The 14968-nt window shown below is 54.4% G+C and overlaps 1 protein-coding gene across 1 annotated transcript in view; it reads left to right on the top strand.

Moving 5' to 3' along the window:
* Positions 1–14968, top strand: part of CRYBG2 (crystallin beta-gamma domain containing 2) — a 29188-nt gene continuing 14220 nt past the window's right edge. Inside the window, exons 1-4 of the mRNA XM_007178708.2 lie at positions 1–197; positions 2213–2282; positions 3925–4661; positions 12061–14707. Of these exons, the coding sequence (XP_007178770.2) occupies positions 1–197; positions 2213–2282; positions 3925–4661; positions 12061–14707 (3651 nt within the window). The remainder of the gene's footprint in view (positions 198–2212; positions 2283–3924; positions 4662–12060; positions 14708–14968) is intronic.

The raw sequence follows: 14968 nt of genomic DNA, 5'->3' as shown, positions 1-14968 counted from the left end.
ATGAGCGGGATCCGGGTGGCCCCCGCGGCCCGGGACCGGTCAGGTGTCCTGACGCCCCGAGCCTGGGACCTTGCCCTTGCCATGGCCGAGCGGCGCGGGGGCCTGGGGGCCCGCCTGGCTCGCCGCCTGGCCAGGCTAGGGCTCCGGAGGGAGTGCAAGAGGAAGCCGATACCGGAGGAGGCCAGATCCTGGGATAGGTGAGGGGTTTGGAGGAGGGCCGCTCGGGGCGCCCCTGGGCCCAAGGGTGTGGGTGTGCGTCTTGGAGTGTACCTGATGTTCAAATATCCTGTATGAGTGTCTGGGAGCATAAAAATATACCTGTCGGTGTACCACGATTTTGGTTATGTGGACTTTATATTATAAAGTTCCTGTGCTTTTATAAAACTTTACAACAAATTTGCAATTTCCTAAGTCTGGCAGGTGGCATGCCAGGGAACTCCTGATTTTCTCTCCAGAGATAGTTGAAAGGCAAATATGGTGGTTCCTCCTGCCCCTGTGGACTTTGATTCTTTCATCACAGGCCAGTTTAGCTCTGGTCTTCACGTCCCTTTGTCATGAGTATGACAGGTTCCTGAGTTGGCTTAGACTGCACTGCATTCGCCCTTAAATGCCATGAAGAAGTTTTCCCCCTGTCATCTCAGATTGTAAGAACATTAAACTTTTATTTGTCACTTGCTTGGTGCTGTACCTGGATTATCTCATTTAATCCTCACAGCAGCCAGACAAGGCGGGTATTTTGTGTGAGTCAGATAAGGAAATGGAGGTCCAGAGAGGTTAAGTCACCGCCCCAGTCACACAGCTGGGAAGTGGTGGGGCTGGGACACAGGCTTAAGCAGTCTGACTCCAGGGCCCACATCCTGAAGCACTGGGCTGCTCTGTTGCTTGGAGAAATTTCGGGACTGTAAGCCTGGGGGCCGGAGCTCTGTCCTAACCCTAGATGCCACTGGCCACGTGACCCTGAACAAATTGCTACATCTCTCCTAGCTGGTTCACTGTTACCTGATGTCTGAGAGGAAGGGAAAAGGCTCTGTGGGTGGCCAGGCTGAATGGGTGGGAGGGGCATAGCGAAGAGGACCTCAGTAGCTCACAGGCCCTGTATCTGCAAAGAACATGGCGTGTGCTCTCAGGCACGGGGTGTTTGTGTCTCTGTGCAGAGACTGGGCAATTTGTTCTGATCTTATCATGACACGGCTGTCTCCAGCCTGCCCTGGGAGGAGTGGAGGCAGTCGTGGTGGGGCCAGAGTGAGAGGAGGAGTTTGTGCTGCTCGAAAGGAGGGGAGGGCCTAGCCACCCTATACCTGGAAGCCTGGATGGCCGGGGGTGCCCACACCCTGCCAGTGCCCTCCCTGGAAGTCACACCCACTCCCTTTACCCTGTCTGGCAGGAACCTGCCCTATAGGCCCAGATGGCACTGCTCCTCCCTTTCTTTCCCCACTTGACAGGAGGCAGGGCTGCGGGTGAGTCAGGGACAGGGAGGGCAGGGTAGGGACTTCGCATGCTCCTGGGCCAGCGTGATGATACATCCCATGTGTGCACTTGGACTTGGTTCTCACTGGCTGTGGGAATGGGACTCTGGCCCTGAGGCACAGGCCTCTGCTCCCTGCTGATTGCCTGGAGTCGGGGGCAGAGTGTACAGAGGGGGCAGCCAAGGCACTTCCTCATCTTGCCCCCATTAGCATGGTGATGCCCAACCAACCTTTGGAGTGATACCATCCTAGTGTCTTAACTCCAAGGCTCACTAGCTGTGTGACTCCAGGCAAGTCACTTTACCACTCTGGACCTCAGTTCCTTACCTGAAAAATGAGGACAATAATATCTACCTTTTAGGATTATTTGTGAGGCTTAAAGGAGATTATGTAGGCCTGGTACCTAGTGCTAAACCTGGCATAGGGTGGGCCTCAGCAAATGGCAAGCTTTTGAATTATTAGGGTACTGTCCTTTTTCTGTATTCTGGCCCTGATACAGGCCCAGGCCCATCCCATCCCTGTCTCTCTGTCTCTGGAGGTGGAGTGGACAGCTGGGGGAGGGAGCAGAGAGGAAGCTGCTGCATAGACCTCCCCTGCCCCGCAGCCCCACCCCCCCCCCCCGAGATTTCAGGTGCTCATCCTGCCTGTGTGGGCCCTGAGAGAAGAGGTGGGAGAGCCACTAGGTCCAGTCTGGGCGTGGGAGAGGAGGAGGCTACTTCATTCCTTTCCCTGTGCTTCCTTCCCAGGCCCTGGGGTGGCCAGAGCTGCCCTGACCTGGCCCAGGGCCAGGGCAGCACCAGCAGAGTCAGCCTCAAGGTAAGAGAGAATACAAGGGTGGGGGAGTGTAGGGGAGCAGAAGCTCTGGGAGGGGCTGGGCCGGCCCTGAGAACCCTGACTTACAAGTTAGGCAACTGGAGTTCTCTCATCCCTCCTCTGCCACGGGTTCACTGTGTGACCCTGAGCAGATCACTTCCCACTTCTGAACCTCAGCTTCCCCATCTGCAAAATGGGGACAGTAATGCCTCTTAGGGCTGTTGTGAGAAATAACGTAACAGATGTAGAACCTCCAGTGCGGGGCCTAGATGCTCAGAAAACAGCTTCCTAATGTCGGGGCCCCTGGGGGAGGCATGTAGGGGCAGTACCTGTTCTCAGGACCCCCTTTCCACACTCCCTCCTTTAGCTTGACCTTCCCCATCTTTGACCCCTTTTCCCCACTTCCTGGCATGGCCCCCAGGGGTGACGCTGGGCCGGTGGCTTAACCTTCTGCCCGCAGTTTCCCCATCATCAGTGGGGACCTGAGCCATGGATTGGACAGAGACAAGGTCCCCCACTCCCCACCCCCTGGAGGAGCAGACGGCTTCCTCTGGAGGTGGCTCAAGCAGCCATGTGTCTCTCTGTGATCCTGAATACTATCAATAATTACTAGCATTTAATTGAGTACTGCTGGTACTCTGCATGGATTATCTCATACAATCTTCACAGCACTCCCAGGAAGCAATATTTTTATTATCACGCCCATTTTACACATGGGGAAACTAAGATGCAAGAGGTATTGCAGCTAGAAAGTAACAGAGCTGAGAATCAAGCCCAGCTTGCCTTGCTCGGGGCCCCCAGATTAATCATCCAACCCTCCTGTTTCTTGAGATGTTCAGCCTCTGGGGAGTGAGAGGCTGCATCTATTTCATAGATGAGTACATTAAGGCATTTGGGATCAAGGGCCTCTGCTAGGAGGAATTTGACCCCAGATTTGGCTCCTCTGTTGCCAGGGACACAAACCCATCCTTGAAAACTGGTGTTTTGGGTGGCAGTGTCCATTTGGGTCCTTGGTCCTGAACCCTCTCCCCTCACACCCACAGCTAGGCTGGGCCCCAGGGGAAGACAGCGGACAGAAGTCAGTGTTGTCCCACTTAGGCAAAACCTCTTTCCAGGCTCCCTCTTGTCCCAAGAACATCTCTATGCCCAAGTACCTCCTCCCAGGTGTGTTTGGGAATCTCGGGCTGGGAGGGTACTGGGGAGTTGGCTGCAGGCTCTCTGGAAGCCAGGAGCGGGCAGAGGCCACGGGCATTTGTGGCAGGCCTGCCCACAAAGCCCCTAATGCCCAGGGCAGCTGGTACCAAAGGGCTGGAGGCCAGAGGATTCCTGGGAAATCAGCAGTTGGCCTGAGAATCAGGAGCCCTCACTGTGTGACTTAAGTCATGTCAGTGTCCACTCTGGGCCTCACCTTCCTCACATGCAGAATGGGAAGGGGTGAGTTGAATGCTGAAGGGCCTTTCCAGAGCTCTGCCTCTTTGTCCAGATCTTGTGGCCTAAGAGGCAGTCTCTCCTTAAGGCAGCTCTGCTTGGTGTCAGAGCTCTGCTCAGCTTCTTCTGTGACAAGGAGGGCAGCCGGGGTGTCAGGGGTACCCAGAAGGCAGGGGAGCGATGCTGTCACCCGATCTTTGCTTCTGCTTTCCCTCAGGCCCAAGCCCAGAGCCTCTCAGAGTTGGACCTTTGGGCAGGGAGCCGTGGCTCCTGGCTTTGGAAGCAACGACACAGCTCAGGGAGGTCTGCTGAGCCACTGGGGCGCCTACAGAGGCCAGCAGTGGGCAGCGCCTCTGACCTGGCCAACTATGCCTCTGTGGGGCCAGAGAGCCTGGCACTGGCGGTGACCTCAGCAGAGCCTGTTGGGACCAGGTGTCCCTCATGCCCACCACCAGCTCCTGGATGTTTGGAACAAGGATCTCCAGGCTGCACCTGCCTGCAACCCCCGTACACAGCCCCAGAGATTCCTCTGAGGCCTGAGCCACCCAGCAACCTGGAAGACGTGCGGCCCCGCCCAGCATCCTCCCCCAGGGCAGAGGGGGCAAAGGGCGAGCCTACCAGCGCAGGGCCAGTCCTGCCCGAGCCAGCCCAGACTCTACGTGAGTGTCCCTCTGCCAGGAGGACCCGCTACCACATCACCGTCACCCTGCAGGGGCGTGGGCAAGCACCTGGGGAGGAGACTGAGGAGCCCAAACCGGCCCGACCAGCTCCCCACCCCTGCGGCCCTGAGGAATCCAGGGGCTGGCAGGAGCCTCCCCAGGGCCCCCGCCCCATCACAGGGTGCCTGGTGGACCTGCCTCAAGAGCCCCGGCTGAGAGCCCCACCACATCAGGGGAGCACGGCCCAGCGGCAGGAGCTCCAGGCTGGCCAGATGCCTGGGTCCCCGCATAGATGGTGAGTAGACTTCGCCCCACGTGGGGCAACGCGGGGAGGGGAAACCGGCCTGTCTGCCCCCTCTTGGGTCTCTATCTTGTCTCTGGGCTTCTCCAACTCAAGGCCCATTCATTCAGTTCCCTGGGTGTGAGCTGACTCTGCCATCCCCTCCCCTTCCCAACTCTGCCCTCCTTTCCCTCCCCTCATCCAAAGGCTACCTCCTGGGACCCAGTGCTTCCCTATTCCTCTGTCCGCCTGAGGAGGGGGATATCCTGTCATGGAGAGGATGAGGGAGGGATCACCTTATCCTCAGCAACACCCCCTCATTCCCTCGTTCTGTTCCGGAGACCACATTCCCAGCCTGAGAAGAGACTCTCAGCCAAAGTGCTGTATGTCCTGGGGCAAGTTGCTTAACTTCTCTGGGCCTTGAGTTGCCAAGTAGATTTGGTAGCTGGAGATGAGGAAGGAGGAGGTGGTTACAGGAAAATACTTTGAACTCTAGAGAGTTGGGCTGCTGAAATAGCAGGGATGATTTTTAAAATAAATTTATTTATTTATTTTTGGCTGTGTTGGGTCTTTGTTGCTGCTCGTGGGCTTTCTCTAGTTGTGGGGAGCGGGGGCTACTGTTTGTTGCGGTGCGCGGGCTTCTCATTGTCGTGGCTTCTTTTTTTTTTTTTGGAAAAGTAAAACCATTTTAATATTCAGTCCTAAAGATCATTTTGGAAATAATTTCTGTGTTTTTAGAAACTCTCCAGAGAGGGTATCAATGAAATTTAAGATGTCTTTGAGACAATATAAGGAATTCCTTCTTCCTGCTTTGGAGTCCACAGATGCTTGATTCAGTGTGTTGGTTTCTACTACGTGATAGGAAACTGAAAGCTGCCCCAAAACCTGGTTCTGATTCTTTGTATTCCATTCAGTGGCCGTGAGATCCTTAGTGAGTCTCTTTCTCTCTCCCTAGTCCTTAGACTTTCATCTGTATTTCTCACAATTCTGTTGACTGACTAGAAGGTTCTTCTGCTTCCCATGGTGTTGCCTGGGGTGCGGCGATGGCTGGAAGGTCCGAAGCGGCCTCACCCAGGTGGCTGTAGTGGGTGCTGGTGGGGAGCTCAACTGCGGCTATCAGCCTGGGGCTTCGGTTCGCACCCATATAGGCCTTTCCACGAACCTTCTAGAGCTTCATCCGCATGGTGGCCGGCTTTCAAGGAGTGTTCCGAGTAGAAAAGACGGTAACTTCAGAGCAGGGTCACTTCTGCCTCATTTGGAAGCACAGCCGCAGTGGGACCCGAGGAGGTCGCTGGGAACCGAAAACGACATCACCGCTGGGCCTTGGGCCCTCGAGGAAGGGCCCCCAGCGCTCCGTGGCCACCGCCCAGGGCCTGCGAGGCGTGCTCACGAGACGACGGGCGAGCAGCGCTGAGGCGGGCTGTCGTGGCTTCTCTTGTTGCAGAGCACTGGCTCTAGGAGCGCAGGCTTCAGTAGTTGTGGCACGTGGGCTCAGTAGTTGTGGCTTGCAGGCTCTAAAGCTCAGGCTCAGTAGTTGTGGCGCACGGGCTTAGTTGCTCCACGGCATGTGGGATCTTCCCGGGCCAGGGCTCGAACCCGTGTCCCTTGCATTGGCAGGCAGATTCTTAACCACTGCACCACCTGGGAAGCCCAGGGATGCTTATTAATAAAGCTTCAGTCGCAACAATAGTTACCCCACATGGTTCTGTGTTGGCGGCACTGAGGTTCCCAAGCCTCCGTTTTTAATTTGTGTTGAAATTACTCTCCTGAATCTGCCTGGTGGGCTCAGAGGTGGAAGGATGTGTCCCCTAAAACTCACTGAAGAGGGGATGAACATGGGATCTCTCTAGAACCACCGGGAAGGGCAGTGGGCCTCAAACAGGGCTCTGAAAAGTTCCTAATGATGACGGTGGTGGCTGTCACTTATGGTTTGTTTTCTGAGCATAATTCTATTTAATCCTCACAACAGCCCCATGAAGTTGGACTAATCCTGCTCTCCACCTTTCCACCCCAATTACAATAGGGAAACTAAGGCTCAGAGAGGTTTCATCACCTGCTCAAAGTCAACCAGAAAGTGAAGGGGTCAGAATTTGAACCCGGGTACCTGTGTTCTAACTACTTCTCTCTCCTGCCTCTAACGGAGGCCTCGGTGGCCTTGTGCAAGCAATGGAGTGTTGAGTGTGGTTGCTGTGTGGACTGCAGAGCTTTCTGTAACCTCATGGAGGCAGACTTGGCAGTACTGTGTCAGCAGAGGCAGCATCAGGGATGACCAGGCCTCTGGGCAGGAGTCGGGGTAATGATTCTGTGATAAGGAAGAGGGACATGTGCGACCCAGACTGGCTCAGAGACCTGCTGCAGGGGGAGGGTGTGCCCCAGCTGGGGGAGAAGGGCTGCAGAGAGAGGGAGGGTGAGTGGGCGGGGCAGTCCTTGGAGAGGGGAAAGGAAGGAGCAGGAGGTTCATCTGGGAGACTTGGGCTCCTTCTGCCACTCCCTGACTATTTTGGGCACAGGTGGATAATGACAGACTCGAAGGAGGTGAGGGCTCACTTAGAAAGGAAGGAAGCGGACCTCCAGGGGTGTCCTCCTTCTCCGTTCCCTTTCTGGGGGAGGGTCCTCTGGGCCAATATTAGCAACTATCGGGGGTGGGGAGGCGCAATGCAATTGAGTCTGGAAATGTAAGATGTGTATGCATCCAAGTGTGTGCATCTGTTCAAATAAGGGTGAATTTCAAGGGGAGGAGGGCTGGGGGCTGTGAATTGACTCTGTGTGTGTGTGTGTGTGTGTGTGTGCTGTGAATGTGTGTGCATGTGTCACTGTGTTTTTGTGTTTCTGTGTGTGTGTCTGTGTGACTTGTGTGTCTGCTGTGTCCCTGTGTGTATATCCCCGAGTGTCTGTGACTGACTCTGTGTTTGTGTGTCTGACTGTGTACGTTGGGGTAAGTATCTATGTGTGTTTTTGTGCCTGTGTGACTGTGCGTCTGTGCCGTGTGTGTCTGTGTGTGATGCAGCACAAGCTTGTACGCCTGTGGGCTGGTTTGACCTAGTTTGTGGGTGACTCACAGGTAAGCGGGGAGAATCCAGGACGTGTCGGGTTAGACGAGGCTCTTTCCCACACTCCCCCCGCCCCCTCCTCAGCCTCTCCCTTTTCCAGCCCCACACACCTGATTTGGAAGCCACAGGTTAACCTGTGACAAATCCACCAATGGTCCGGGGCCCTGAAGAAGAGAGGGCTCTGGAAATGGGCATTTCTGCTGGCCTGGAAGAGGCATCCTGGGTCATTAGGGTGTGTCTTCAGAGGAAGGACAATATGGGGGAGGGCTATAGGCAGGCAGATTCCTGCATAGTTTGAAGAACATTCTAGCCATCACAACTATTCAGGGATGGGACAGGTCAGCTGTCAAATTTCAACCTCCCTGTCGCTAGAGGTATGCAAGCAGAAACAAATGATCACATGCTTGTGGAATGACTATCAAGGGTGTTGTCCAGGGGTTGGGTTGAGAGAAGCATAGAATCATAGGTCACTGTGACCTATGATCTGATTACCAATGGCTTCCTCTGAAGCTGATCTGATTACCAATGGCTTCCTCTGAAGCTGCTCTCCTGTTGCTTTGCCTATGGAGGCTTTCCAAATGTGGTTCCTGTTTTTTATGTCTAGTTCTTTGACTTCTGTACTCCTAGGATACCACCTCCAAGAGAAAATTGGCTTTGGATGAACCTAACCAGGGCCTAGCGCATCACGTGACACGATTAGCGCTGAATGAATGAATAAATGACTTAGAACCCAGGCTTTGACCCTTACTATCTGCCATCACGGACAGGGAATCTCAGCGAATGGTAGTTGTTATTGTTATTCAGAAATGGAGATGAGACTTGGGACAGGGGCTCATCAAGGGGTGACGCTCCATGTGCGGGGGAGTCTCAGCAAGGAGGACAGCAGAGAGGGTCGGGCCTCAGGCAAGGGCTGCAGTCCAGGGCCTCAGGTGTCTGAGTGTGCTGCTCTCAGGAATTCTGGCCCGGGGAAAGGATTGGGCATCCATCTCAGCCCCTCACCTCCCCCATATACGAGGCTTTTCTGGGGCCACTCAGACCCCGTCCTGGGCCAGGCCACATGCTGTCACAGCCACCAGTGGTCCCCGAGTCAGGTCAGGCTTCCCTGGGCCTCATCCCCATTCATCTCTGCCCCTCATAAAACCTGAGTCACTGCTGGGGCCACAAGACAGGGCCAAAGTTCTGGGTTCTACCAGCCTCTCAGGAGGGAGGAAAATAGAGAGGGAGGAGGGAAGTTGGGGGCATGGGTCCATTTCCGGCCTTAACTGCCCTTATAATGGTCTGGGGGCTGCCTCACAGAGAGGAGGAGCTGAAGACAGGCTGGTACTGAGGCTGATGCGGAACAAGCTGACCTTTTGGGTCCTTGAGGCCTGAGAATAGGATTGCCCTGCTCAGTGCAGCCTGGAAGTCGGAGTAGCTGACTGGCCCCTCCCCCTCTAGGACTGTGTGGCCTCCTTTAAAAGTAAACCCCCAAACCACAGAGTCTTAGTTTACCAGATACATCAGGGAATTTGATTTGGTGGTTAAGCACTTAGGGTTGGGTTCAACTCTTGCCTCTGCTACTGTGTGACTCTGGGCAAGTTTCCTAACCTCTCTGAGCCTTTCCCCCCTCATGTGCAAAGTGGGAATGTTTGTTTATAATTTTTTAAATTATTTATTTATTTGGCTGCGCTGGGTCTTAGTTGTGGCACGTGGGATCTTTTAGTTGCAGCATGCGAACTCTTAGTTGCGGCATGCACGTGGGATCTTGTTCCCTGACCAGGGATCGAATCCAGGCCCCTGGAATTGGGAGCACAGAGTCTTAACCACCAGACCACCAGGGAAGTCCCTTGTTTATAATTTATAAATAATTTATTCTGTTTTTTAAAATTGAAGTGTAGTTAATTAATAACAATTTATAATTGTTAGTTTCAGGTGTACAGCAAAGTGATTCAGTTATATGTATCTTCAGATTATTTTCCACTATAGGTTATTACAAGATATTGAATATAGTTCCCTTTGCTATACAGTAAATCTTTGTTGCTTACCTATTTTTTTTTTTTGCTTATCTATTTTATATATATTAGTTTGTATCTGTTAATCCCATGCTCCTAATTTATCCCCTCCCCTTCCCCTTTGGTAACCATAAGTGTGTTTTCGATGTATGTGAGTCTGTTTCTGTTTTGCATATAGATTCATTTGTATTATTTTTTAATTAATTAATTAATTAATTAATTAATTATGGCTGCATTGGGCCTTCGTTGCTGTGCGCGGGCTTTCTCTAGTTGTGGTGAGCAGGGGCTACTCTCCGTTGCAGTGTGTGGGCTTCTCATTGCAGTGGCTTCTCTTGTTGTGGACCACAGGCTCTAGGCGCGTGGGCTTCTGTAGTTGTGGCACGTGGGCTCAGTAGTTGTGGCACACGGGCTTATTTGCTCCGCGGCATGTTGGATCTTCCTGGGCCAGGGCATGAACCTGTGTCCCCTGCATTGGCAGGCGGATTCTTAACCCCTGTGCCACCAGGTAAGCCCCTGCATTATTTTTTAGATTCTATATTCAAGTGATATCATATAATGTTTGTCTTTCTGTCTGATTTACTTCACGAAGTATAATACTCCCTAGGTCCATCCATGTTGCTGCAAATGGCAATATTTCATTCTTTTTTTACGATCGAGTAATATTCCATTGTATTTACATACCACATCTTCTTAAGCCAGTCGTCTGTTGATGGGCAACTGGGTTGCTTCCATGTCTTGGCTATTGTTAAGAGTGCTGCTATGGGGCTTCCCTCGTGGCGCAGTGGTTGAGAATCTGCCTGCCAATGCAGGGGACACGGGTTCGAGCCCTGGTCTGGGAGGATCCCACATGCCGCGGAGCAGCTGGGCCCGTGAGCCACAATTACTGAGCCTGCGCATCTGGAGCCTGTGCTCTGTAACAAGAGAGGCCGCGATAGTGAGAAGCCCACACACCGCGATGAAGAGTGGCCCCCGCTTGCCACAACTAGAGAAAGCCCTCGCACAGAAACAAAGACCCAACACAGCCATAAAAATAAATAAATTAATTAATTAATTTAAAAGTAAAATCACAGGTTTAAAAAATGGCAACTGTTTAAAAAAAAAAAACTAAAAAAAAAAAAAGAGTGCTGCTATGAGCATTGGGGTAAATGTATCTTTTTGAATTAGAGTTTTCGTCTTTTCTGAATATATACCCAGGAGTGGGATTGCTGGATCATATGGTAGCTCTATTTTTAGTTTTTTAAGAAACCTCCATACTGTTTTCCATAGTGAATAATTTGTTCTTTATGAGGAAGCTTATGAGCCAGCGTTTTAGTTTATAAAGTGAGTTTTTTTCTTTTAACATCTATTTCTTTTTTAAAAATTTTAATTGGGGTATAGTTGCTTTACAATGTTGTGATAGTTTCTGCTGTACAACGTAGTGAATAAGCTATATGTATACATATATCCCCTCCTTCTTAGACCTCCCTCCCTACCATCCCACCCATCTAGGTCACCACAGAGCACTGAGCTGAGCTCCCTGTGCTATACAGCAGTTTCCCACTAGCTATCTATTTTACACTCGGCAGTGTATATATGTCAATCCTAATCTCCCAATTCATCCCATTTCCCCTCCCCCCCTCCCCCGTGTCCACACGCCCGTTCTCTACGTCTGTGTCTCTATTCTTGCCCTGCAAATAGGTTCATCTGTACCATTTTTCTAGATTCCACATATATGCGTTAATATACGATATTTGTTTTTCTCATAAAGTGAGTTTTTATTCTTTCTCTCTTACTGGATGCTGACAATAATCCTGTGAAGCACATACTCTTGTTATTCCAGTTTTGTGGCTGGGGGCCCTGAAACTTGCCGGGGAGAAGTGGCTGCCCAAGGTCATCCTGCTAGTGAGTGACAGGGCCAGGGGGAACCCAGCTTTGCTGGAGGCCAAAGCTGTCTTTCCTTACCTTCCTTTATAGTGATCAGAAACACGGTCAGAACATCACTTGCCTAATTCTCAGTTTTCCAGTTTTCTAGTTTTCAGCTCCTGGAGGACTAGCCCCAGGGCTCCTTGGGCAGAGTCCCAGCCCCATCCACAGACCAATGAGTCAGACCCATATGCCTTTCTGCTCTCTCCCTTCTCTCTCCTTCTAGGCTTAGGCCTTAGCTTCACTCCTTGAAGGACCCTGGCATAGGAGAACACCTGAAAGTAGGGAGAGGGGTGGGAGATCTGAGAGTATCGTGCCCGGTTTACAGATGAAGAAACAAAGGCCCCAAAGCTCAAATGATTTGCCTGAGGTTACTCAGTCTGACCTTGGCAGGGGGAGTGATTCTGCACTGCAGAGAGCTACCCTGACCACCCCCGACCCTGTCTCTCCTCTTCCCGGCACCCTCTGCAGTGAGCTGGACCACAGTGAGCCAAGGACACCTCAGGATCCGTTGCTGGGGCCCAACACGGACGAGGCCAGTGGGCCCCCAGCTCGGGCCAAGGCCCGAGTGGTGAGCACCTCACTGACATGGGGGCAGTGGCCCCCTGCCCAGGAAGAGAGCAAACACCGTTTTCACAAGGTGTCCCTGGTATCAGGGGCACGGCTAGAAGTCCCCCAGGAGGAGATGTCTGAGAATGGCCACCGTCGGGAGGAAGTCAACGGCTTTGCTGCACGGGAAGAAGAGACTATGAATCACCAGGGTCCCGGGGACGGGGCTGGCTCCAAAAGCTTCCAGAGCCATGGGCCCATCTTTTCCAAAAAGTACACACTGCCCCCCAAGGAGAAAAGGCCAGTGGGAAGGCCAAAGGAGGCTGTGGACCAGGGTGATGGCAGTCCCCAGGACCCCAGGACTGAGCCACTGAGCCCAGGAGCCACGGCCAAGACTGAGTGTTTGGCGCCGGTGCACGGGCCCCATGAGCCCAGGCCCAACCCAGGTGTGAGTCTCACCAGCAGGAGCTCCTGGAGCCTCAAGGAACGACGGGTGACATGCGCTGTGCGGACTACCATGGTGGTGGGAGGGCACGTGGACCGACAGGTGAACAGCTCTGTGACGAACTCCGTGGGGCTAACGCTCCCGGGCAAGGCCCTGCCCAGGGGCCGCAATGCCGCCCGCGTGGTGCAGGCAGTGGTGGTGAGCCCCCGAGCCGAGGACTCACCCAGCCGCAGCCAGGCCCTGGAGCTGCTAAGTAGCCTTGTGCCTGCTGGGCGGAGCCCACCTGCCAGCCGGCTTCCCAGGCCCCTGGCTGCTGTGACAAGGAGTCCAGGTCTGGGCAGCACAGAGGGTGCAGCCCCAGGGCAGCTGCCTGAGACGGGGACCTCAGAGCCAGAGGACAGATCTGTCCTGGCTCCCGTAGGCTTCCCGGACTATGCCCACCCGCCTCAGAACCAGGATGTCCCTGCAACCCACCCAGACCGAGACCAGGACAAAGCCCCAGATGCCAGGATCCATGAGGTCCCAAGAGTGCAGAGAAAATCCAGCCCCACCCAGCTCCCTCTCCAGACCTCTCAGGGCCAAACACCAGTACCCTCCTCTCCCAGACTCCAGACCCAAACCCCCTCCCTGGGCCTAGGTCACCCCCCAGAGCAGCCTGAAGTACCTACTCATGCTAGGGCCCAGCTGACTCTCAAGCCCAGGGGACCCCAGGCCTGGCCCTCCGTCAAAACGGAAGGGCATCCAGATCCCCCTGCTGCCACCAGCCTGCCCACGGTGAAGACTGAGGCTGTTATAGTCCCTGGACAATCTCTCGCTCCATCCTCTACAAGAAGGAAGGCTGTCACCAGCCCAGGAGGTCTTTCTGCTCCATCCTCCCCAAGGAATAAGGTTGTTCAGGACTCTGAAAATGTCCCTATCTTCTCCCTTACCCAGAAAGAGGTAGTGCAGAGTCCTGGGGTTCCTGCTGACTCAACCCCCGCCCAGAAAGAGGTAGTACAGGGTCCTAGTGCTCCTGCTGCCTCATCCCCTAAAGCAACCAAGGTTGCCCAGGCCCCAGAAGGCAGCCCTAGCACCCAAAAAGAGGTTGTCCAGAGTACTGAAGGCAGCCTTGCCCCTCCTCTCACCAAGGAGGAGGCTGGTCAAGGCCTGACAGCTCCTGCTGTCCCATCCCCCAAACAGGAAAGGGAGGTTCAGGACTCTGAGGAGAGCCCCATCTCATCTCCTACCCAAAAAGAGGTTGTCCAGGGCCCTGGTGCTTCTACTGTCCCATATTCTACCCAGAAAGTAGTTGTCCAGGGCCCTACTGCTCTCATTGCCCCCTCCTCCTCAGGGGGCGAGGTATCCCTCAGCCCAGGAGGCCCCCCTGCCCCAAGGCTGATGGGAGCAGAGGCCAGCCTGGAGTCCCAGCTTGTCCCTGACTCCGCCGAGGGCAAGACGTTCCCAGAGCCATCAAGGGAGGAGGAGGAGGTGGCCCTGACTGCTGACCTGGAGATTTTCCTGGACACCCTGCGGAGCATGGAGCCCCCCGAGATCCTCCGCACTCAACGGCTGCCACGAGCCCCCCGCTCCTCCTACCTGGCCATATACGCCACGCTGCCCGCCATCGAGGAGGACCAGCCTGGGCCATGGGTGCTGGGACCCAGCCCCCAGGGGGTGCCCGCACTGGAAGAAAATGAAGAGGAAAAGGGAGAGGAGGAGGAGGACGAGGAAGAACCACAGAACCCCTACCTGAGCGACAGTGAAAAGCTCCAGCTCAGGCAGGAGAAAGCCAGGCCCAGCCCCGCCTGCGACTCCCACCCTGCCCGATCCCCCCAGGTCTCTTGCTCTCTTCTGGAGATGATGAAGAAGCACACAGCAGGTGCCAAGGGCGCCCACCCAGAAGTCGGGCCAGAGCGGCAGGCAGGCAGCCGGCCCACTTCCCGTCTTGGATGCAGCCTTCTCTTTGGGGGTCTGGTGCCTGCCCTCAAGGAGGCCCCCACTTTGGAACCACTGGGCACAAAAGCATCCGCTCTACCGCCCCACGGGGCACCAGGGCTCAAGAAGGTGCCAGAACAGCTGCCCCTGCTCTACGGGGAAAGGCCACCTCCAGAGAAGCCCGCATGTGCCCAGCCCCCGGAGGGGTGGGTAAGTGAGGCCTTGGGTGGGCAACGGAGGGGGCCTGGCCTCATCTGGGCCAGGGTTTGGGTGGTGTGAGGACCATGATACTGGGGGGCAGAGTCTCCAGGGGCCAGGGGCGTGGGTCTGAGGTCTAGTTCAGTGTGACCACATTTCTCTGGACCTCCGTCTCCCTATCCAAACAGCAGATTTGCACTGTGGCTTCCAAAGGGCTTGATATCTTGGAAGCTGGGGAAGGGGACAGCTTCCAGGGACAGAGTGATGAAGGCA

The sequence above is a fragment of the Balaenoptera acutorostrata genome, chromosome 1 (genome assembly GCF_949987535.1).
Source record: "Balaenoptera acutorostrata chromosome 1, mBalAcu1.1, whole genome shotgun sequence".
In the NCBI taxonomy this organism is placed as follows: Eukaryota; Metazoa; Chordata; class Mammalia; order Artiodactyla; family Balaenopteridae; genus Balaenoptera; species Balaenoptera acutorostrata.
The sequence above is the reverse complement of the archived record's forward strand: the minus strand, read 5'-3'. Positions and strand labels throughout refer to the sequence as shown.